The sequence below is a fragment of the Cetorhinus maximus genome, chromosome 17 (assembly GCF_964194155.1).
Source record: "Cetorhinus maximus chromosome 17, sCetMax3.hap1.1, whole genome shotgun sequence".
Lineage (NCBI taxonomy): Eukaryota > Metazoa > Chordata > Chondrichthyes > Lamniformes > Cetorhinidae > Cetorhinus > Cetorhinus maximus.
In genome coordinates, this window is record NC_135895.1 from 61,588,801 (window position 1) to 61,613,668 (window position 24,868).

The following is a 24,868-nucleotide window of genomic DNA, read 5'->3' on the forward strand; positions in this document are numbered from 1 at the left end:
AACCTTCCGACTCAGGCTGGGCGAGAACAGTGTAGCGAAGCATGCTCCTGAGGCCTTCTGTCAAGGGCCGCAGAATCAGAGGTAAGAAAGACATGCTCCATTTTTTATGGCACTAGCTAAAGCAGCTAACTTTAAAGGTCCAGCAACTTTCAGAAGCCAGGGAGAAGATGGGTTTCTAAGGCAAGTGGGTAGGGTTGGGAGACCCAGGAGTTAGAATTGGTTTTAATTCTTTAACTTTTCCTGGACAACTATTCTGGTAAGACAGTCGGAAACATCCGAAGTTTGCAATTTAAGTCATACTTTCAGATGGTTCCAATTGCAGGGCAATTGCCCAACAGAAGTTTGCCATGCAACTGCAGAGCACTCCTTACCTGGGGTCTTCCCCAGTGCATCTTTGGGGCACTCCCCAGTTATGACACCCCAGAGCCTGGAAGTTAACTTCAGTATGCATACAAAAGTTTGATGAAATTATTGACCGGAAGAACTTAACTCCTAATGTCACAGGCTTACTTAGTACATTTGCAGCAATATGCTAGAGGACAAAGTATTAAACTTCAGCCTGTAAGTTTTAATGTTGTGCTAACATACCAGTTTAAATCCCTCCCACTACAACTACCATTGAAAAATCTGTTACCATCATTGCTCCAAACACCTGTTATATACCTAAAACAGTCCCTCCTGACCCAGCCCAATTTTTGAGGGGCAAAAATCTATAAATAAACTGTATTTATATTCTGTTATTTTCATTGCTTCAGTAGACACAGTATGAAAATTGCAGGTATCCACTATATTTTAGTACGATACTAGTGACAATGAGATTAGGATCACATCACAATAATAATATCTTAATGGGTTCACAAACCTTTTTTTAAAAAAAGGTTTCACAACCACAACTAGAGTGGCCATGATTATTAGTTTTGGCAGGCACAATCCTTAATCTTATGCATCTGAAACTGAAGACCTACTGGTCTACCTTCTGCATTTGTGACTTAGTTTAACATAGACATTCAAGGAATGTGGGTATTGCTGACAAGGCCGGCATTTATAGCCCATCCCCAAGCCCTCAAGAAGATGGTGGTGAGCAGCATTCTTGATGGCTATGACTGAAATGACCTAGCAAATCATTTAGAGGGAAGTAAAGAGTTAGCCATGTTGCTGAGAGTCTGAAGGCATATGTCGGCTAGACTGGGTAAAGACACTAGCTCTCCTTCCCCAAAAAAGACATTAGTGAACCAGATAAGATTTCACAACAATCTAATGGTTTCGCGGTTATCATTTCTGACAGAACCCTTTTTATTCCAGATTTATTCAACTAATTGAATTTAAATTCCCTGGCTGTCATTGTTTGAACTCACGTCTCCAGATCATTAATCCAGGTCATGGGATTACTAGTCCAGTAACATAACCAGTAACCAAAGAGGACCCAGAGGCAGCAATCGCCACCAAGAACTGTGGGTGAAAAGCGAACCCAGAGGCAGTAACCACCACCACCTAGAAGAGCTATCCAATTCAGTCCAGTCTCTGGCTCCAGTGCAGAGCGGCTGCATTCTGAGGGAATTCAAAGCGTGACATCACAGGAAAATAGATAAGCGATAGGTTAATGAATGTTTTGCTTGTTTATCTGCAAAGTTCATAATTCATTAGTAAATGTAAGGTTTTATTAGTTGTAGTAAGGTTTACTACCAGAAGTTAAGGTTATTGGGAGTAGCAGTGTATATTAGTTATTAAGGATAAATTAATAAACTCATAATAAAAATGATGTGTGTGACTGCAGAATGTGGGATGTTGCAGGGCAAACATGTCTGCAGTAAGCGTCTGCGGCTTGAGGAGATTCAACTCAGGATCACTGAGCTGGAGGCCAAGTACAGACATCAGGAAAGGGGATAGTTACCTGGACACTTTATACCAGGAGGTAGCCACACCCCTTTCTGATTTGGTCAAGGACAGGAGGGTTTGACTCTGAATGAAGCAGGTATGGGGACCCAAAAGGTAGAAGTGGAGGAGCCTTGGCCTTTGCAATGGCACAACAGGTTTGAGGTTCTTGCAACCTGTATGGATGAAAATGGTGCCTGCAACATGGATGAGAAAACTGACCATGGCACCATGGTACAGGAAGCCATTCAAGCAGAGAGAGTTAATAGGAATGTAGTGGTAGTTGGGGACAGTATAGTCAGAACATAGTCACAGTTCTCTGCAGCTGACAGCAGGAGTCCAGGTGACTCTGTTGCCTGCCCAGGGATCGGTACATCTGCTGAGGGCTGGGGAGAAACTTGCAGTGGGAGGGGGAAGATCCAGTGGTCATGATCCACAAAGGTACCAATGACATGGGAAGGACTAGAAAGGAGGTTCTGCTGAGGGAGTATGAACAGCTAGAACTAATTTAAAAAACAGAACCTCAAGAGTAATAATCTTTGGATTACTACCTGAGCCATGAGCAAATTGGCAAAGGGTAAATCAGAGTAGAGAGTTAAATGGCTCAAAATATTGGTGCGCGAGAAATGGGCTTTGAATCATGGGGCACTGGCACCAGTACAGGGGAAAGCGGGAGCTGTACCGTTGGGATGGAGTTCCCCTGAACCGGGACAGGAATCCTGGTGAGTTGTATAACTACAGCGATAGAGAGGGTATTAAACTAAATCGTGGGAGTGAGCGATCAAGTTTGGGAAGATGTGATATATTAAATAGAGAAGACAAGGCAAAAGAGCAAGGTAGGAATAAGGGAAATAATGATCAGAGTGAGGCAGGAAGGGACAGAGTTTTTTATTTATTTATTTTTTTATTCATTCATAGTATGTGGGTGTCGCTGGCAAGGCCAGCATTTATTGACCATCCTTTATTGGCCTTGAAAAGATGGTGGTGAGCTGCCTTCTTGAACCGCTCCAGTCCATGTGGTACAGGTACACCCACAGTGCTGTTAGGGAGGGAGTTCCAAGATTTTAACCCAGCAACAGTGAGGGAACTGCGATATATTTCCAAGTCAGGATGGTGAGTGACTTGGAGGGGAACCTCTAGGTGGTGGTGTTCCTATCTAGCTGCTGCCCTTGTCCTTCTAAGTGGTAGCAGTCGTGGGTTTGGAAGGTGCTGTCGAAGCAGCCTGGGTGAGTTCCTGCAATGCATCTTGTAAATGGTACACCCTGCTGCTACTGTGTGTTGGTGGTGGAGGGAGTGAATGTTTGTGGATGGGGTGCCAATCAAGCGGGCTGCTTTGTCCTGGACAGCGTTAAGCTTCTCAAGTGTTGTGGGAGCTGCACTCATCCAGGCTAGTGGAGAGTATTCCATCACACTCCTGACTTGTGCCTTGTATATGGTGCACAGGCTTGTGGGAGTCAGGAGGTGAGTTACTCACAGCAGGATTCCTAGCCTCTGACCTGCTCTTGTAGCCACAGTATTTAAATGGATAGTCTAGTTCAGTTTCTGGTCAATGGTAACCCCCCAGGATGCTGATAGCGGGGGATTCAGCAATGGTAATGCCATTGAACGTCAAGGGCGGTGGTTGGATTCTCTTTTGTTGGAGATGGTAATTGCCTGGCACTTGTGTGGCACGAACGTTACTTCCCATTTGTCAGCCCATGTCTAGATATTATCCAGGTCTTGCTGCATTTGGACAAGGACTGCTTCAGTATCTGGGGAGTCATGAATTGTGCGATCATCAGCGAACATCTCCACTCCTGACCTTACGATGGAAGGAAGGTCATTGATGAAGCAGCTGATGATGGTTGGGCCGAGGACACTACCCTGAGGAACTCCTGCAGTGATGTCCTGGAACTGAAATGATTGACCTCCAACAACCACAAACATCTTCCTTTGTGCTAGGTATGACTCCAACCTGTAGAAAGTTTCCCCAGATTCCCATTGACTCCTATTTTGCTACGGCTCCTTGATGTCACACTCGGTCAAATGCTGCCTTGATGTCAATGGCTGTCACTCTCACCTCACCTCTGGAGTTCAGCTCTTTTGTCCAAGTTTGTACCAAGGTTGTATTGAGGCCAGGAGCTGACTGATCCTGAGTGTACAAGCTTAAATGTGCACCAGCAGATAAGGGTAGCAGTTACAAAAATAGTAACAAGACAGATCTAAAGGCTCTGTATGTGAATGCATATAGCATTCATAACAAAACAGATGAATTGACAGCACAAATAGAAATAAATATGAATAATCTGATAGCCATTACAGAGGAATGGCTGCAGGATGATAAAGACTGGGACCTGAATATTCAAGGGTACATGATATTTAGGAAGGACAGGAAGCTAGGAAAAGCTGGAGGTGTAGCTCTGCTAATTAAGGATGACATTGGTAAAATAGAGAGAGAGATTTCTTTAGTTCTGGAGATCAAGATGTAGAATCAGTCTGGGTAGAGATAAGAAATAGTAAAGGTGAGAAGTCACTTGTGGGAATGGTTTACTGTAACCACACCGTAGGATGGGGGTATACAGGAAGAAATAGTGGGGGCTTGTGAGAAAGGTACGGCAATTATCATGGGTAATTTTAATCTACATATAGATTGGACAAATCAGACTGGCAAAGGTAGCCTGGATGACAAATTCATGAGTTTTCAGGGCAGTTTCTTAGAGCAGCACATTCTGGCACCAACCGGAGAGCAGGCTAAACTAGATCTGGTAATGTGCAATGATACAAGATTAATTAATGACTTCATAATGAAGGCGCCAGTAGGTAGCAGTGATCATAATACTATGATTGAATTTCACATTCAGTCTGAGGAAGAGAGGAGACGATCAAAGACAAGTGTTCCAAATTTAAATAAAGGCAATTATGAGGGCACAAAGACAGCTGGCTAAGGTGAATTGGGGAACTAATTTCAGTAGAGGTGCAATATTAGGCATTTAAGATATTTCAGAATACTCAGACAAGATACATTCCAGTGGCCTCCAAGGGAAGGACACCACATCCATGGCTAACTAAGGAAGATAGTATCAAATTGAAAGAAAAAGCATTTAATTCTGCAAAGATGAGTGGCAGGTCAGAAGACTGGACAGAATATCAAGGACAGCAAAGAATGACTAAAAGATTGATAAGAAGGGAGAAATTAGAGTATGAGAGAAAGCTAGCTAGAAATATAAAAACAGATAGTAAGAGTTTCTATAGCTATTTTTAAAAAAAGTAAAGTAAGCGACGGTTCTCTAGAGAATGAGATTGGGAAATTAATAATGGAAAATAAGGAAATGGCCGATGAATCGAACAGACATTTTGCATTTGTCTTCACTGTAGAAGATACAAATAACGTCCCAGAAATGATTATGTATCGGGGGTGAAAGGGAGGGAGGAACTTAAAGCAATTACAATCGAGGCTAAAATTTGGCAGATGGAGTATAATGTGGGAAAATGTGAACTTGTCCACTTTGGCAGGAAGACTAGAAAAGCAGCATATTATTTAAATGGAGAGAGATTGCAGAACTCTGAGGTACAGAGGCATCTGGGTGGCCTAGTACATGAATCAGGAAAAGTTAGTATGCAGGTACAGCAAGTGATTAGGAAGGCAAATGGAATGTTGTTTATTGCACGGGCAATGGAAAAGTAGGAATGCTCACTACAGTTGTACAGGGTCTTGATGATACCACACCTAGAGTATTGTGTATAGCTTTGGTCTCCTTATTTAGGAAAGGATATAAATACATTAAAAGCAGTTCAGAGAAGGTTCACTCAATTGATACCTGGGAGTGGGGTTATGAGGAAAGGTTGGACAGACTGGGCCTGTATCCATTGCAATTTAAAAAACTGAGAGGTAATCTTATTGAAACATACAAGATGCTGAGGGAACACGACAGGGTGGATGCTGAAAGGATGTTTGCCCTTGTGGGAAAGACTAGAGCTAGGAGAGAGAGTTTAAAAATAAGGGGTCGCCCATTTAAGGCAGAGATGAGAAGAAATGTTTTTCCCGGAGGGTCATGAATCTTTGGAACTCTTCCCCAGAGAGCAGTGGAGTCACTGAATATTTTTAAGGCGGGGTAGATAAATTCTTGACTAACAAGGGAGTCAAAGGTTATCGGGGGTAGGTGGAATGTGGAGTTGAGGCCACAATTAGATCAGCCATGATCTTATTGACTGATGGAGCAGGCTTGAGGGACCAAATGACCTAGTCCTGCTCCTAATTTATATGTTTGCATGTTCATATATTCGCATTCTACCATACTGTCCGTAACCATACTACAACTTTGCCTCACATTTTAAATATATTTGCATGTTTTCTAATCCCACAAATCAAATTTAGAGACAATAATCCTGGAAAAAATTAACCAATGTTTGGAAAAGAACAGGCTAACATATCAAAGTCAGCATGAATTTGTTAATAGTAAATTGTGTTTGACTAATTTCATTGAGTTTTTTGGTGAAAGCATGGAGACGGCTGATGAGAGTAGTGTGTTTGATGTTGATGGGCTTTCAAAAAGGTGTTTGCAAAAGTACCACTTAATAGACTTGTTACAAAATTAAAGTCCGTGGGATTAAAGTGACAATGGCTGCATGGATACAAAATTAAGGGTCAGAAAAAAGAGCAGCAATGTTTTTCTGATTGGAAGAAAGTATACAGCAGTGTCTCCCAAGGGTTGATGTTAGTAAAACAAAAAGACCAGCAGTACTAAGGATCTGGAGTTGGGTATACCGGTATAATTTCAAAGTTTGCAGTGTTACGAGGATGGGAGGTCAGAGATCAGAATGCTGTACTGAAAACAGGCTGCAAAAGGCTGTATGCTCTCTCTCAAAAGTATTGTGCCCGGATTTGCAAAGAAACCATCCTGAGAAGAGAAAGCTACCGCAAACCAAGGTCTTTCGGGAATAAAATGATGAAACCTGCTCCATACAACTACACTCAAGATGACATCAAGACCAATCAAAGGACAACTAACCATATTCTCCTTTGTTGTAGCTTCTTCACGAACTGTAAAAAAAAAACCCTTAAGCTACCCTCTTACTCTTTGCTAACATTCAAAAGTTTGCTGTCGGCAAAGGAGGCTCCGTTCGTATACACAAGCGTTAACACTCACATCCCCTCCCCAACCACCACAAATTCGGCTTTACCTATCTGGTGAATGATGAGGAGATAGCTATATAACTTGCTGACTGCACTGAATTGCTTCACATAAGCACTGATCTCAAGCCAGTACCTGCATCATAACAATCCACTCACAAAACAATAAGATGCATCAGCCTGACAATCTTTCAGATGTGTGAAATTTTCAGTGGATAAACCAGAGGAAATGCAATTTTAACAGCGGTTGTGATATTTTAGAGTTTTAACATTGCTAATTCTCATGTGGCAATCATTTTTCCTCAACAATGCTTCTACAGGCCATCAAATTATTTTTTCTCTATCCTCTTCTTGAATTACTATTTAGCTCAATTCTACGCTGCTCACAGTTCTATACTGAAATACTGCAGTTCACAATTTTTGTTTCTTTATTCTTGCGTGGGATGTGGGCATCACTGGTAAGGCCAGCATTTGTAGCCCACACCTAATTGCCCTAGAACTGACTTGCTGGGCCAATGCAGAGGGCAATTAAGAGTCAAACACATTGTTGTAGGTCTGGAGTCATACATAGGCCAGACCAGGTAAAGACAACAGATTTCCTTCCCTAAAGGACATTAGTGAAACAGATGGGGTGTTTTTTAAACAATCGATGACACTTTCATGGTAACCATTACTGATACTAGCTTTCAATTCAAAATGTTATTAATTACTGCCATGGTCAGATTTGAACCCATGTCCCCAGAGCATTAGCCAAGGTCTCTGGATTTTAAAACAAAAACAGAATTACCTGGAAAAACTCAGCAGATCTGGCAGCATTGGCGGAGAAGAAAAGAGTTGACGTTTTGAGTCTTCATGACCCTTCAACAGAACTGAGTAATATTAGGAGAGGGGTGAAATATAAGCTGGTTTAAGGTGGGGGGGGTTGGGGGGACAGAATTTTGAGGGGGTGGGGTGGTTGTAGGGACAAGCAAGCAGTGATAGGAGCAGGTAATCAAAAGATGTCACAGACAAAGGAACAAAGCGGTGTTGTGATATTATCTAAACGAATGTGCTAATTAAGAATGGATGGCAAGACACTCAAGGTACAGCTCTAGTACCGACTCCCACAGCTACCTCGACTACAGCTCCTCATACCCCGCTTCCTATAAGGACTCCATCCCATTCTCTCAGTTCCTTCGCCTCCGTCGCATCTGTTCTGATGATGCTACCTTCAAAAACAGTTCCTCTGACATGTCCTCCTTCTTCCTTAACCGAGGTTTTCCACCCACGGTCGTTCACAGGGCCCTCAACCGTGTCCGGCCCATCTCCCGCGCATCCACCCTCACGCCTTCTCCTCCCTCCCAGAAACATGATAGGGTCCCCCTTGTCCTCACTTATCACCCCACCAGCCTCCGCATTCAAAGGATCATCCTCCGCCATTGCCGCCAACTCCAGCATGATGCCACCACCAAACACATCTTCCCTTCACCCCCCCCCCTCCACCCCGGCAGCATTCCGTAGGGATCATTCCCTCCGGGACACCCTGGTCCACTCCTCCATCACCCCCTACGCCTCAACCCCAACCTATGGCACCTCCCCATGCCCACACAGAAGATGTAACACCTGCCCCTTCACTTCCTCTCTCCTCACCGTCCAAGGGCCCAAACACTCCTTTCAAGTGAAGCAACATTTCACTTGCATTTCCCCTAACTTAGTCCACTGCATTCGTTGCTCCCAATGCGGTCTCCTCTACATTGGAGAGACCAAACGTAAACTGGGCGACCGCTTTGCAGAACACCTGCGGTCTGTCCGCAAGAAAGACCCAAACCTCCCTGTCGCTTGCCATTTTAACACTCCACCCTGCTCTCTTGCCCACATGGCTGTCCTTGGCTTGCTGCATTGTTCCAGTGAAGCCCAACGCAAACTGGAGGAACAGCACCTCATCTTCCGACTAGGCACTTTACAGCCTTCCGGACTGAATATTGAATTCAACAACTTTAGATCTTGAACTCCCTCCTCCATCCCCACCCCCTTTCCGTTTCTTCCCCCTTCCTTTTGTTTTTTCCAATAATTTATATAGATTTTTCTTTTCCCACCTATTTCCATTATTTTTAAATCTATACCTTTAATGCCCTGTTAGTCTTTCCACCCCACCCCCACTAGAGTTGTACCTTAAGTGTCTTGCCATCCATTCTTAATTAGCACATTCGTTTAGATATCACCACCTTCAATACCGCTTTGTTCCTTTGTCTGTGACATCTTTTGATTATCTGCTCCTATCACTGCTTGCTTGTCCCTACAACCACACCAACCCCCCCCAACTTCTCCCCCCGCCCCCCCACCACCTTAAACCAGCTTATATTTCACCCCTCTCCTAATATTACTCAGTTCTGTTGAAGGGTCATGAGGACTCGAAACGTCAACTCTTTTCTTCTCCGCCGATGCTGCCAGACCTGCTGAGTTTTTCCAGGTAATTCTGTTTTTGTTTTTGGATTTCCAGCATCCGCAGTTTTTTGTTTTTGTCTCTGGATTATAGTCAAGTGACATTACCACTGTCCGTTACTGTATACTGAAACACTGCAATTCACAAGTCTGTACCCAAAATACAGTATAACTAGAGACACCCATGGAACTTACATCAGGTGTCCTTTGCTTGCAGGTGTCAAGTTTTGAAATGGTCACTGCATGTACAATAAACCAAATGAGCCTATATCCAGGATTGACTGTATATCCTGCAATGTTTCCCATTTTTTTCCCCACCCTCAACTGAGATTGCGCCTAATTTGGAGCCTTGCCAGCAGGACGGGGTTCCAGTTCTTTGGGTTTCTCAGTTCATTGTCATCCAGATCTTTTTCCATTGAGGGAGGGAGATCCTGATCCTGGGATCTGCGTTGGCAGGCTGCACAGGGCAAGGAGGTTCCTGTACAGCCAGAGCATCTGGCAGGCCCCAACCAAAATGAGAGAGGATTATGTCCTGCAGACTCTTGTCTAGGATTCCCCCGTTCATGTGCTACAGTTGCTAACATCAGATGTGCTGAGGCTGGGAAGGAGTCTGTTACCAACCTATGCAGGTGGGGGTTGAGTTGTTTAGGATTTCCAACTCTGATTAAAGGCATCCCTAGAGATCTGATCATGTGATATTCTGACCATGCGCTGCCCGACCATGAGCTCCCATTCCCCAGTGTCTCCGTCTCTCCAAGCCTCCGTTCCCCATCTCTCCTTAGCCCCTCCTCTCTTCAGTCACCACATCATCACCCCTCAGGTCGCAAGTCTCCATCTCTTTCCAAATCCTGATACCAGAGGCCTCCCCAACAGTTGTCAACCCCTGAGCTACCCCTTACTCCCAAGGCACCCCAATTGCCAAGATTCCAATTCCCAAACCCCATGAAACCCCACCCTCCATTGCTCCTGATTATTCCCCAGGGCCTCTAATATTCAACTTCGGCTCTCTGCAATGGAGATGGTGTCACTGGATCAGAGCTGAGAAATTAGAGGAGTTCAGTGCAACAGGCATCTAATCTAGACTGAAGGAGAGATATTCATTGTCATGGACGAACCACTCTATCTCTTGGGATAGAGCCATAAAAGTATTCAATATCAGAGAGAGAATGGCTTATCTGCTGCCTCGGATGCTAGAGAAACAGCTCTGCATTCCACAAAGTCATTTTATGTTGTAAATAGACTTGGTACATTGAAGGCTGTCGGCAGTTCCTAATTTGAGAATATCCATCGGTTCAAGGTCATTTTGTGCAGGTGTCCACCTGTATAGACTTCACTGTACTATACATTTTATAACTCTGTGCCCAAAATATTAATCTATTCACAAATCAAAAGTAACACCACGTCGTTTCCAGTTTTGGAGAAAGAGAAAAAAACCAACAGGATCACCTAGAACACAATTTATGGCCTGAATTTTCACTCCCAGGTTGGGAGTGCAGAGTCAGGAGAATTCCTGGCTCCTGAAACCCGACTCCTGAAAAACTGCCTGGAATTGCCAGATTTTCATTCCTGGGGAAGGTGCAATGAAAATGGTACCTACCCTCGGAATCAGTTGGGAGGCAGACCAGGGACTGCCAGGTGCCAAGGTAAGTTGGGCGAAAGGCCTGCCTCAGTGATCTGGCACTTTGTCCCAGCTATAAAAACCACCCCACTCCCCAAAAAACAGCCTCCCCAGGCCCTATCCATGCCAAACCATGACACCTTGTGCCCCCAACACCCCCATGCCAACCTATGACACTCCACCTACTCCACATAACCCCTCATTTCTTTCATGCCAGCCTACACACCACACTCACCCCAATGACCCTTTATAGCCCTGAAACCAACTCAGTGCCAAGACATGCCTCCCATCCACTATCCTTTGCCCTTACACCCTTCATGCCATTTCACTCATTATCCAACATGGGCAGACCTCAGGACCCATGCTGAGAGAAAATAAGATAAAAAGTGTCTATTGATGAATTCACTATTTTTTAAAAACTCATTGATAAAAACCCATTCACAACATTTAAATTCCCCCATCACTTAATCCCTTCTAACAATAAGCATTTGTATTCATAGTCCCACTTCAAAGACTTCATAAGATTTTGGAGCTGTCAAACCGTGGACAGGCACCACATTATGATAATGGTAGGTTGTGAAATCAGCCATGCAGCACAAATCCTGTAGTGATAACCCTCAGGCTTATGTCAGAGTTAAAAAAAAAATCAGTGCTTGCTATTTAAGTGCAGACAGATTTTTTTTCAAATATTTCAAGAGCAGCAAATTTAAATGCCTTGACGGCTCTAGTTAGTTTATCCACTTTTTACACACATTCATGTTTACTTCTAACAATCCCAGAGGGTACTTGACCTCTCCCAAAAGGTACCTCACCTCTCCCAAAGGTATCCCAGGACCTTATCCAAAAAGGTGCCCCACCTCTCCAAAGAATTCCACTAACTTTAGACCCTTTCCTGATAGGTCTAAAGTGCATATGTCGTGTTTAGGACATCCCACTAATGAAAGTTGGATCTGACTGAAGGTAGTTACACTTTTACATGTGCAGTTGCCTCTATGAACCACAGATGTGCCAAGTACAACTGCCCCCATTCCCCACCACCTGAAAAAATGGTGAGGGCCAGGTTTGGGAGTGAGACTTCCGGCACCATTTTGGGCAAGCAGGAGACCCTCTCCATCTGCGTGAAAATTCAGGCCTATATTTTAGCAATGGATTTCTTAGTGAAACTGGGAATATGGTTCACTTCACCCTCAAACCCAAGAGTATTTAGCCTGAGGAGACCTAATAAAGTCATGAAAAATCCATTTACATTGCAGATGACTTGGTAACAGCAGGTTCCCAATTTCAGTAGAGCCTTTTTTTTTTAAAACAGTTTTAATTTCTTCAATGTAACTTGCTTGCTTTTTCTCCATATGGATTCCAGGCCTGGGTTGTCCATTTTTGATGTGTTAAGTCAGACACTTAATAATGAAAGGGGGCATCACAGCCAAGTTCAACCTGGTCATTTACAGCTTTTTGGGCTCATCCACCTCACTAAGCAGTGTGATACTCTTTTGAGTTATCAACAGTCACAGATTGCAACTCTTTTGAGTACAATCACAGTTCTTGGTTTTCCAGGAGTGGGACATGAACCCACAACCATCTGATTCAAAGGCGAGGGTGCTATGAACTGAGCCACAGCTGACAACTGCACTTCCTAACTAGAATCACTAACTAGCAATCATAACCATGAGTACTGGTGGATTTCTCCACTTCTTAAGCACACAGAAAACAGAGGTCAGTTGCAACTATTTTGTCCCTCCACCCCAGCTAATGGCTGATTAAATACAAAATAAGAATGAAACGCCAAATCATCTAAAGTATAAGGCACAATGCCATGCTTTGAAATGAGTTTATGAATTGAGCAACCAGTGGAGTTGATTTTGTTTTTTGTAAAAGGAAATTCAGTGTATGGGTTAGTGTCATTTATAATAATAATAGTTCAACTGGCAAATAATTCACATTTTAAAATAATTGTTTGCTTTTGTTTTTATAAACAGAGTGTACCCAAACTAAATAGAGATTCAAACACTTTCATGAAGCAAACTAGATATCAATTAAGCAATCCTCAACAAAGGAATAAGAGTAGCTCGCCTTGTTGGGGGGCGGTGGCATATCACTGGACTAGTATTCCAGAGACCCAGGGCAATTCTCTGGGGACCACGGCAGATGGTGAAATTTGAATCCAATAAAAATCTGGAATTAAAAAGTCTGATGATGACCATGAAACCATTGCCAATTGTCGTAAAAACCCATCTGGTTCACTAATGTCCTTTAGGGAAGGAAATCTACCGTCCTTACCTGGTCTGGCCTACATGTGACCCCAGACCCACGGCAATGTGGTTGACTCTTAAATGCCCTCTGAACAAGGGCAATTAGGGATGGGCAATAAATGCTAGCTTAGCCAGCGACACCCACATCCCATGAACAAATAATATAAAGAGAAGTTGGCAAAGCCTGCCAACTTGAGCACAAAATGCATCAATGCACACAAATTAGCAACCAGGCGTCCAATTCACCCGTGTAGCTGTCCACCTAATCATAATTCAGTAAACATAAGGAAACAGTTCTGTAATTCAATGCTACTCATCCCACAAAATAGCTAAAATGCCTGGAACAGGGGCTTGAAATAAAACAATAGAATATTGGAATTAGTGTCTTTTTTTTGCCCAAACTGGCAGATGTGTGGGAAGTACTACTAGCAACAACTGTTACAACTTTATTCCTTGCCTTTCTAAATGTGCTGAATCATGCAAGAGATAGAATTTCTCAGATGTCAAGAAGCCTTCTTGCATCCGACCAGAATTCCTTACACAGAAACTGAACTCTGCTCTCACCAGATATTAACAGCAGCAGTTACTAAACAACAGTCAGATTGGAGAACTATGGCTGTTCTTTTCTCTTCTTGGACAGAGTTGAGAAGCTCAGTTGCAGCACATAACTTTCATCCAATTTGAAATCACCTAACTGAGGAGATTGTGGATCAAACCTGGAATCTTAAGTTCTTTGTGGCTGTGTGTTACACTGGGGTATTGGGAGAGTGAAGTCATTTTGACACTTGCGCCTATTACTCCTATACCAGCACAGAACATAGATCCAGGAGTTAAAAATTGATTGAAGGAAGTTTATTGCAAGTCATTTCTACACAGTCAAATTTCAATTGAAACAAACAAATGACAATACAGCTGTCTGAGAAACTATTGTCAATTATTGTAAAAATTATCCATTCAGAATATTCTATAGTGATAGCAAAAACAAAAAAGGTGCAGAGCATCTTAGAAAAAAATGCATTTGAAAAGGACCATTAAGCAATCATTCCAGTAACAAATGGACATTCGGCAAGCTTTCATTATGCCTTTCAACCCTTTTCAGAAAAATTGTGAAGTCAGTCTTTCACTCCTGCTCAAATTTTTTCAAGTTTATTTTCTCTCATTTTCACTGTTTCTTTGGTCATTTCTTACCATTTGTTCTTTTTATGCTGTGCTCTTCTTTATTGTGGTGTCAAACTTATTGCCTGTGATCCTCTCCCTTGCTGATGTATGATGACAACAAAGGAAAGAGCCAAACTAATTGCATCTTCAAAGTAGCTGACTATTTGCGTATTTAGCAATTGGCCTGATTAGTAAACAGCATATGAGCTTATGCCTTACAAAAACACTAACCACTGACCACCAGATTGAAGAAGTTCTAAATGAGATTTGAAATCCAAAGAACACACAAATTTAATAGATTTGGATTAGTTCACTGATATCTATAATTTGCCAGTTTGAATCATTTAGTTGTAAATGTGCCAACCTTACAAAAATGTTTAATGCAGAGCATGAAAAATGGGATAAATTGTTGACTTTTTTTTCCCCTGTGCATCCTTTGCATTATGTTGTTAGTTATTTTAAATCAAGTTTTGAGAGCCTTTAGTCATGGCTGCAGAAGAGCGTTTGTTATGTTATCGCCAGCTGTTCCACGATTCAGGGATGACATCTACTTAGACTCGCGAGTTTCCTCCATGGATCTTCAAGTGACTGAAAAGGCCAATTCTCAGCTCGAAGGTCTTTGAGTACAGCGTGGGATCTGGAGTGCAGGATTTGTTTCCTTTTCTTTCCTTCTCTGCCACCACTCTGCCTCAAAGCATTCGGACTCGAAACATGATGCAACTTGACGGATAAGCTGTGGCCGTTGTGAACAACTGGTAGCAAGCTCCTCCCAGTCATTAATGTCAATGCTGCCGTGCTTCAAGGAGAGCTTCAGATGTCTTTGCAGCATTTTCTTTATCCTCCCCTGGAATGCTGGCCATTCAAAAATTGAAAAAAAAAACAAGACCTGGGGGGAACCTGGCAGGGGAGATGCTTTTCACCCATCTGGACATAATGTCCAGTCCATCATAGTTGGCTTTGCAGGAGTTTTGCCCGAATGCTTCTGGAGCTAGTTTCAAGAAAGACAACAGCATTTGCTTGACAGCCCTCCCATTAAATCAGGAGGATGTGGGAAAGGCATTGCTCGTGGAATTTCTTGAGTACTCTTGTGTGTCACTAATACACAGTCCAGGCCTCAATCCAATACAGGAATGGTGATGATAACTGCCCTGGTCTTTTGTTGACTTGGAGGTCTTTGTTGTCAAACACTCACTGCCATAGCTTGTAGAAGGCTGATCCGACGTTGGGTCGCCTCGTCAATTGTGGCCTTTTGAGAAAGGTGACTGCCAAGGTATGGGGAGTGCTCAATATATTCCAGAGTCTCTCCTTCCACATATATGGGAGGTCTAATTTTTGACTGATCTGGTCAGGGTTGATATTGGAGCTTTGTTTTGGCAACAAATGTAGACAAGGTGAGTCTTTTGCATGAAGAATTGAAGAGAATGAGAGTGGCTGACAAATCTGGAGCAAAGCGGGCAACAACACTGCAGATCGTGTATGTCTATAGCGGTCAGTTTAGTTTTGGTGCAGAGATAACTGAGGTTAAAGAGTTTTCCAACTAGGTGGTATTTAATACTTTCATCATAGAGCAGCTATTCTGTGATGAGATGAATAGCCACTGTCAAATTGATTATAAGTAGTAAGGGTGCTATCAGATAGCCTTGCTTGACAGCAGTCTGAATTTTGAAGGGGACTGTTTCAGACCTCCCACTCAAGACAGTTGCAGTCATTCCATCAGGATGCAGTTGCAGGATTGTGATGAAGTTTCTTGGATATCCAAATCTCTGGGGCACAATCCACAGACCCTCACAAATTTTTTTTTTGAGTCAAATGCTTTGGTCAAGTCAAATGAATGCAATGAAGAGTTTCTGGTGTTGACATTTTGTTCAGATTTGTCTGGCAACAAAAGACAATGTCAAAATTTCCTTTGGCAGGTCTACAGTCACACTGTGTCACTGGGAGGATTTTCTCAGCCACAAAAGTAGGTGATTCAGGAGAATGTGTGTCAGGATTTTCCTTCCTATGGACAAGAGGGAAACATTGGACATCCCAGATCAAGTAGGCATGGCCTTCAGGTGTAATGTCTTTGAACTCCATTTCCCTATGTTCCAAGAATGACTGCACTTCAAAAGTACTTCATTAGCTGTAAAGTGCTTTGTGACATCCTGAGGCTGTGCAAAGTGCTATATTAATGCAAGATCTATCTTTACCCTTGGGTAGCATGATATCCACTTGTATAGTGACAAACCTTTTTTTAAAAAAATTAGATAACTCATTGTAAATGATTGAATGTTGGACTATACTAACAAAACCTTCCTTATAAGGGTGGTGTAATTCACTGTATTTCACAGAGCCTTGATTATTTTTTAATTCAGAAATATAGGTGAAGGGCCAAGGCCAACAAAAGGAGGGTGAAAAAGATGAAGAAATTAGATAATACAAGCAGTGGTTAGGTGCTATCAAGACCGGGTGGTTAGGTGCTATCCAGACAGAGAGCAAAAATTTTCAGACAGCAGGGCTTCCTAACCTGCCACCTGAAGAGTCAGCAGGGTGCGTTCTCACCGATCACAGCAACCGCACAGTCATTTATCGTGCCATGGAGTGTTCATTGGCTAGAGATCGGAATTCCACCCCTCACTCAGGTGGAAGTCCTGCCTGAATTGGTAGCCCAGTAATCCCGGTAGTGCCAGTGGCAACACAGGCCAGGATTGGGGCTGCAAGCAGTCCCCAGTTTCTAGGTCCTGGAGTCCAGGACCAGCTAAGTGCGGGAGGGGTTTCTCGCAGCAGGAAGGGAAGCTGAGGTCCGGTGGGGGAGGTAGGGTCTTCAGGGAGAGGCCGGTGGAGAGGGAAAGGAGCACCCACAATGAACAGAAAATGGGAGGGGGTGCAAATATGGAAAGGGGGCCCCTTGAGGGAGGTACTCCCCTCAACCCCGTCCGAGGCCCAAGCAGGGTGACATGTCAGGCTTTCCGCCTCCTATGAACTCCTTTCGCCAGACTCAAAATTAAGGCCGGATGGGAAGCAGCCTGAAAGTGGCCATTAATCGATCACTTAAGGAGGCCTATTATGAATACATGATTTCATGATTCATATGTTTTAGGAATATAACTTTTATGAAGTTGGGGATTGAAATTTTTGAATGCAAGATAAATTAAAGCACCTGGTTTGAGAAGCTGGTAAACAGACCTAAAGTAATTACAATTCAACGGGTGGCCTATGGTTTATTTAATAAGGTCAAAGTGGAAAAACACGAAACAACGGGTGATCCCTTTGAGTTTCAGAGTGGAGATGGGATGCCTACAACTGTCTCAACAAGGGGTTTAAATTATTAATTTTGTTTCCCAGAACAAAGTGACAGTTTGGGGGCTGGGGATAACTAGTTTAAATTTCTAATCGGAGACGTTCCAGGTATGCCATATTGCCATGTGGATAGATTGCAGGGAAGTTATTTTGGTTATGTTTTAACTGTGAGATTTTTCACAGAAACAGGCAATTGCAGTTAGCATCAGCCTGAAAACAGTTTCGAGGTGAGCAGAGAGAGGATCTGCCAAGAGCTGTCGACCAGTAGCAGAGGGCTATTAGAAACCAAAGATGTTTTCTGATTTGGAGTCACTAAGCAAGAACAGCAAAAATCATGCTTGAACTGAGGTATCCACAATCATGGAGGTGTTGAAGGAGAGTTGGAGGATTGGCTAACCGGATGCTAGTGGAAGGACCCTAACAAATCTCATACCTCAGAAAATAGCAGGAACGCTGAGGGCAATCAAAGTGACTTCTTGAGAGCTGCGGCATACCTTGGTTTGGTACCAGGAGAAGAGAAGAGAAGGAACGTTCAAGATCCTGTAAAGTATAGGAGAACTCTTGGGTGGAAAAAAAATAAAAATGAGGAGTTTGCCAGTGAGATTTTCAGGTTTAAAATATAAGTGTTTACAAAATACAGAGTTACGAGTACCTGCTTTGTTTAACTCTTAGATAGTAAAAAGTTTTTGTTTAAGACATGAAATCTTGTGGCATAACTCTTTTAGTTAATAACTGGGAGTTCAAACTTCTTTTTAAAAATTACTGGCCTCTCCCATAAGACCATAAGATGTAGGAGCAGGAGTAGGCCATTCAGCCCATCAAATCTGCTCCACCATTCAATCAGATCATGACTGATCTGATAATCCTCACCTCCACGTTCCTGTCTTTTCCCCATAACCCATGATCCCCTTACTGATTAAAAATCTGTCTAACTCAGAGTTGAATATACTTAATGACCCCGCCTCTACAGCCCTCTGCGGTAAAGAATTCCACAGATTCACTACTCTCTGAGAAGAAATTCCTCCTCATCTGTGTTTTAAATGGGTGACCCTTACTCTGAGATTATGCCCTCTGGTCCTAGACTCCCCCAAAAAGGGGAAACAACCTCTCAGCATCTACCCTGTCAAGCCCCCTAAGAATCTTTGATGTTTCAATAAGGTCACCTCTCATTCTTCTAAACTCCAATTGAGTACGGACCCAATTTATTCAACTTCTCCTCATAAGAAAATCCCTTCTTTTTTTTTATTAATTCGCGGGATGTGGGCTTCAGTGGCTGGGCCAGCATTTATTGCCCATCCCTAGTTGCCCTTGAGAAGGTGGTGGAGAGCTGCCTTCTTCAACTGCTTCAGTCCATGTGGTGTAGGTACACCCACAGTGCTGTTAGGAAGGGAATTCCAGGATATTGACCTAGTGACAGTGAAGGAACGGCGATATATGTCCAAGTCGGGATGGTGAGTGGCTTGGAGGGGAACTTCCAGGTGGTGGTGTTCCCATCTATCTGCTACCCTTATCCTTCTAGATGGTAGTGGTAGTGGGTTTGGAAGGTGCTGTCTAAGGAGCCTTGGTGAATTCCTGCAGTGCATCTTGTAGATGGTACACACTGCTGCTACTGTGCGTTGCTGGTGGAGGGAGTAAATGTGGTGCCAATCAAGTGGGCTGCTTTCTCCTGGACGGTGTCAAGCTTCCGCAGTGTTGTGGGAGCTGCACTCATCCAGGCCAGTGGGGAGTATTCCATCACACTCCTGACTTATGCCTTGTAGACGATGGACAGGCTTTGGGAAGTCAGGAAGTAGGTTACTCGTCGCACAATTCCTAGCCACTGATCTGCTCTTGTAGTCACAGTATTTATATGGCTAGTCCAGTTCATTTTATGGTCACTGGTAACCCCCAGGATATTGACAGTGGGGAATTCAGCGATGAAATTGCCATTGAACATCAAACGGCAGTGGTTAGATTCTCTCTTGTTGGAGATGGTCATTGCCTGACACTTGTGTGGTGCCAATGTTACTTGTCACTTGTCAGCCCAAGCCTGGATATTGTCCAGATCTTGCTGCATTTGGACATGGACTGCTTCAGAATCTGAGGAGTCACAAATGGTGCTGAACATTGTGCAATCAGCAGCGAACATCCCCACTCTTGACCTTATGATGGAAGGAAGGTCATTGATGAAGCAGCTGAAGATGGTTAGGCTGAGGACACTACCCCAAGGAACTACTGCAGTGATGTCCTGGAGCTGAGATGACTGATCTCCAACTATCTTCTTCCTTTGTGCTAGGTATCACTTCAACCAGCAGAGAGTTTTCCCCCCAATTCCTATTGACTCCAGTTTTGCTAGGGCTCCTTGATGCCACACTGTCAAATGTGGCCTTGATGTCAAGGGCAGTCACTCTCACCTCATCTCGGCAGTTCAGCTCTTTTGTTCATGTTTGAACCAAGGCTGTAATGAGGTCAGGAGCTGAGAGGCCCTGGCGGAACCCAAACTGGACGGCAGTGAGCAAGTTATTGCTAAGCAAGTGCTGCTTGATAGCACTGTTGATGACCCCTTCTATTACTTTACTGGTGATGGAGAGTAAACTGAAGCAGCGGTAATTGGCCGGGTTGGATTTGTCCTGCTTTTTGTGTACAGGACATACCTGGGCAATTTTCCACATAGCCGCATAGATGCCAGTGTTGTAGCTGTACTGGAACAGCTAGGCTAGGGGTGTGGCAAGTTCAGGAGCACAAGTCTTCAGTACCATTGCCAGAATATCATCAGGACCCACAGCCTTTGCAGTATCCGGTGCCTTCAGCCATTTCGTGATATCACGCGGAGTGAATCGAATTGGCTGAAGACTGGCATCTATCATAGGGAGGCCAAGATGGATCATCCACTCGGCACTTCTGGCTGAAGACTGTAGCAAATGCTTCAGCCTTGTCTTTTGCACTGATGTGCTGGGCTCCTCTATCATTGAGAGTGGGGATATTTGTGGAGCCTCCTCCTCCAATGATTTGTTTAATTGTCCACCACCATTCACAACTGGATGTGGCAGGACTGCAGAGCATAGATCTGATCCGTTGGTTGTAGAATCGCTTAGTCCTGTCTATCACTTGCTGCTTATGCTGTTTGGGATGCAAGTAGTCCTGTGTTATAGCTTCACCAGGTTGACGCTTCATTTTTAGGTATTCCTGGTGTTGCTCCTGGTATGCCCTCCTGCACACTTCACTGAACCAGGGTTGATCCCGACTTGATGGTAACGGTAGAGCGGGGCACATGCCGGGCCATGAGGCTACAGATTGTGTTTGAATATGATTCTGCTGCTGCTGCGGATGGCCCACAGCACCTCATGGATTCCCAGTCTTGAGTTGCTAGATCTGTTCTAAATCTATCCCATTTAGCATGGTGGTAGTGCCACAAAACATGATGGAGGGTATCCTCAATGTGAAGGCAGGACTTCGTCTTCACAATGACTGCGAGGAGGTCACTCGTCACTCCGACTGATACTCTCATGGATAGATGCATCTGCGGGGGGCAGGTTGGTGAGGACAAGGTCAAGTCTGTTTTTTCCCCTCTTGTTTGTTCCCTCACCACCTGCCGCAGATCCAGTCTAGCAACTATGTCATTTAGGACTCAGCCAGTTTGGTCAGTAGTGATGCCACCGAGTCACTCTTGGTGATGGACTTTGAAGTCCCCCACCCAGAGCACATTCTGTGCCCTTGCCACCCTCAGTGCTTCCTCCAAGTAATGTTCAACATGGAGGATCACTGATTCGTCAGCTGAGAGAGGGCGGTATGTGGTAATCAGCAGGAGGTTTCCTTGCCAATGTTTGACTTGATGCCATGAGAATTCATGGGGTCTGGAGTCACTGTTTGAGGACTCCCAGGTCAACTCTGTCCAGACTCTATACCACTGTGCCGATGCCACCCCTGCTGGGCCTGTCCTGCCGGTGGGACAGGACATACCCAGAGATGGTGATGATGGTGTCTGCAACATTATCTATATGGTATGATTCCATGAGGATGACTATGTCAATCCACACCTGGGATCAACCTAGTGAACCTTCTCTAGACTGCCTCCAATACCAGTATATCTTTCCTTAGATAAGGGGACCAAAACTATTCGCAGTATTCTAGTGTGGTCTAACCAGTGCCTTGTATAGTTTCTGCAAGACTTCCCTATTTTTATACTCCATTCCCTTTGAAATAAAGGTCAACATTCCATTTGCCTTCCCTATTACCTGTTGAACTTGTATGTTAGCTTTTTGGGATTCATGCATGAGGACTCCCAAACCCCTCTCCCTTTTGCAGTCTTTCTCCATTTAAATAATATTCAACTCCTCTATTCTTCCTGACAAAGTGCATAACCTCACATTTTCACACATTATATTCCATCTGCCGAGTTTTTGCCCACTCACTTAACCTGTCTATATCCCTCTGTAGACTTTGTGTCATCCTCACCACTTGCCTTCCCAGCTATTTTGTGTCATCTGCAAACTTGGCGATAGTACATTAATTTCCTTCATCTAAATCATTAATATATATTAAGATTGTAACAGGCCTCAATTGGGCCAAGGGTAGGCCCTGGGCCTCACCCGCCCCCCTGTAAAATTCTGTACAGGTTGGGGGGTGTTAGGAAGGCCATCCGGGGGAATGCAACATGTAACAGAGCATAGTTGGAGTTTAGGAATTAGAGAAGAAAGAGGAAACATTAAAAAATACAACAAAATGGAATATAAAATGAGTTTTTCCAGATGCATAAAAATGAATTCAATTAGCAATTGAAGTTTTGGGTTCAAACAAAATCGTACTGAAACATTTAAGACAACAAAAACAATAAAGCATACAGATGAAATGAAACATACTACACACCAGATCAATTAAATATTCAATTTGAGACTGTTCAGTATGCAAATAAGCACAAATAGCATTCTTTCAATCACTGTTGCACACTGTTAGCAGACCTTTTGAACAGCAATGGTAAAGACATTGGCTTCAGTATCTGGACTAGGGAAAGGAGAAAAATGTCAGGCACTAATAGTTGACAATAACACTACATGCTATTCTCAGCAGTTTTATGCATACATATATTGCACATAAACTGGAACAGATCATGCTTTCAACTGGGAAAAGGTGATGGTAATTTGGAATAATCCTGTGGTGAATTCTGCTGCTCAAAACCTATGACACTGTAACTCAATGAGTTTATAAATGATGGCGAATGAAATCTCGTATTAATGAATATGACATTTTTTTTAAAAAATTAACTCCAAATACAAACGAGCCAGAATCCTACGTGAGAAACAGAAAGAACACACAGGAAAGTATGGATTTAAAGGCGATTATAATTTGTAATAGAAGACGCCATGGTGCGAAATGTACAAATTTGTCGATGCATTACCCCTCCCCCAAACGTTCCGGTAAGAATTTGCTGATTAAACCGCTACCAGGAATATGAATTCTGGAAAAAAGCACGTACTATTTTATTAGCTAAGCTTCTGCTTTTGCTACTAGAGTAATGCACGAATATAGCAGAATCTATAGAAAGGAATATTAAACACAAAATGCTTTCCAATTACTACTATGCTACTCCAAGCACAAAAAATAAATAAATGCAAAGCAACGTTTGCATTACAACGACGAATGTACAGCATCATACGACGACATTGTAACCGTAAAGGAGCTAAAAAGCTAAAAAGACACGGTTGGTTGCATTCAAGAAAATGAACGGGAAATAGATTATTTATACTTATATTTGCAAGTGCGAGGGTTTTAAATTATATTGACAATATTAAAGAATGTACGTGTTAGAAAAGGGCACATGGCCACAAGTGGTGACAATCGTTTACCTGAGCTGTCCATGGTGCTGCAACGGGCTGGCTGCGGAACTGGGCCGCTCGCTGCTGTAGAAGCTGTCGCTAGAACCGGGGCTGGGCTCACCGCTTGGACTGCATCACCTGCTCGCACCTTGCTGTCCAAATCCCCTGTACTGCTGTCCACCAAATGCAAAGATTCGTAACCGTCATAATTGGTCTTCTTGCGATAGTTTCCAAGAAGGCTCATGGGGCACCAGAAGAGGTCACCAAAAAGCTCATTTATAGACAAAGTGGGAAGAGCTAGTCATGACCTTGTGCAATGAACTGGCTTCCTAAAATAAAAATAAACGGGAAAAATAGGGAACAGGGTTTTGTTCCATGTAAACGGGAGAGAAAAGGGCGGAAATAAATAAGGCAAAAGCCTTCCGGTCCCAATTCTCGACTTGCAAATCTCCCCAGCTGTCTCCCTCTTGCTGCTTTAGCGGGTCTTCAGCCGAGCTTCCGCCTGGCTTCTTGCCAGAGAGATCATGGAGGCGGTCACCTCCAGCCTGGAGCTGCCTGCGGCTTGCCTGCAATCCTGTCTGTCTTTGAAAAGGGTAGTGCTGCAAGCATTCAAAATAATTCAATAGGAAATGTTGCATTAGATTTTTTTAAACTCGAATTTGACAAGCCTCATTTTCTTCTCATTGATCGTAATTACGATTTTTGAATCCAGTGTTGTCCCTGGGGAATTATTCCAATAACGCCCGGCCCTCTAGTGTCTCACGCGAGTCACCGTTCTTGATACAGGAGGCTATTCAAAAAGACACTGGAACATAATCTTGTCTTCACTCAATATCCCTACACATGCATTTGCTGCAGGAGTTTCTGGGTAGTAGTGAGATATCCTACCCTTCATAATCTGAGATGCACTGAAGTCAATCACATTGCTCAGCAGCATTTAGTAGCTGCCAATTTCGTTAAAACAGAGCAATTTCCATTTTCGTGCTTCCTTGTAAATTTGAAAGAGTAGCTCTATTTATTTCAGGCATTTTGCCATTTCTTTCTCAAAAAGACAATCGTTTCACCGTGACATTACAGCAAATAATTTAGCTAGCCATCTTACTTAGAAAGGAAAAAAAATCAGGCGAAATTACAAGAAACAGACAAACTTCATTCTCCTCCCATCAGTTTTTAACTGGATGCATGACAACTGTTTCACACACACATGAAGTATGAAGAAATTGTAATGTGGTCCATTTCACTGGATCACCACCCCATCCTCAGTTAAAATAAACGCTTGCAACATAGTGGATATAAAAATGACAACTGCTGGAAACCTAAAATAAAAATATATACTGAAATTCACAGCAGATTAGGTAATATCTATGAG

The 24,868-nt window shown here is 43.3% G+C and overlaps 1 protein-coding gene across 4 annotated transcripts in view; it reads right to left on the reverse strand.

Moving 5' to 3' along the window:
• dnajc6 (DnaJ (Hsp40) homolog, subfamily C, member 6) overlaps positions 1 to 24,868 on the reverse strand; it is a 131,203-nt gene that overhangs the window by 93,545 nt on the left and 12,790 nt on the right. For 2 of the 4 annotated variants that reach the window (XM_078561292.1, XM_078561291.1), the window contains exon 1: positions 23,530 to 24,079. The exons of the other annotated variants lie outside the window; for them this stretch is intronic. In XM_078561292.1, the coding sequence (XP_078417418.1) occupies positions 23,530 to 23,743 (214 nt within the window). In that variant the 5' untranslated portion in view covers positions 23,744 to 24,079. Of the gene's footprint in view, positions 1 to 23,529; positions 24,080 to 24,868 lie in introns of those variants that run through there. 4 annotated transcript variants of the gene reach the window in all.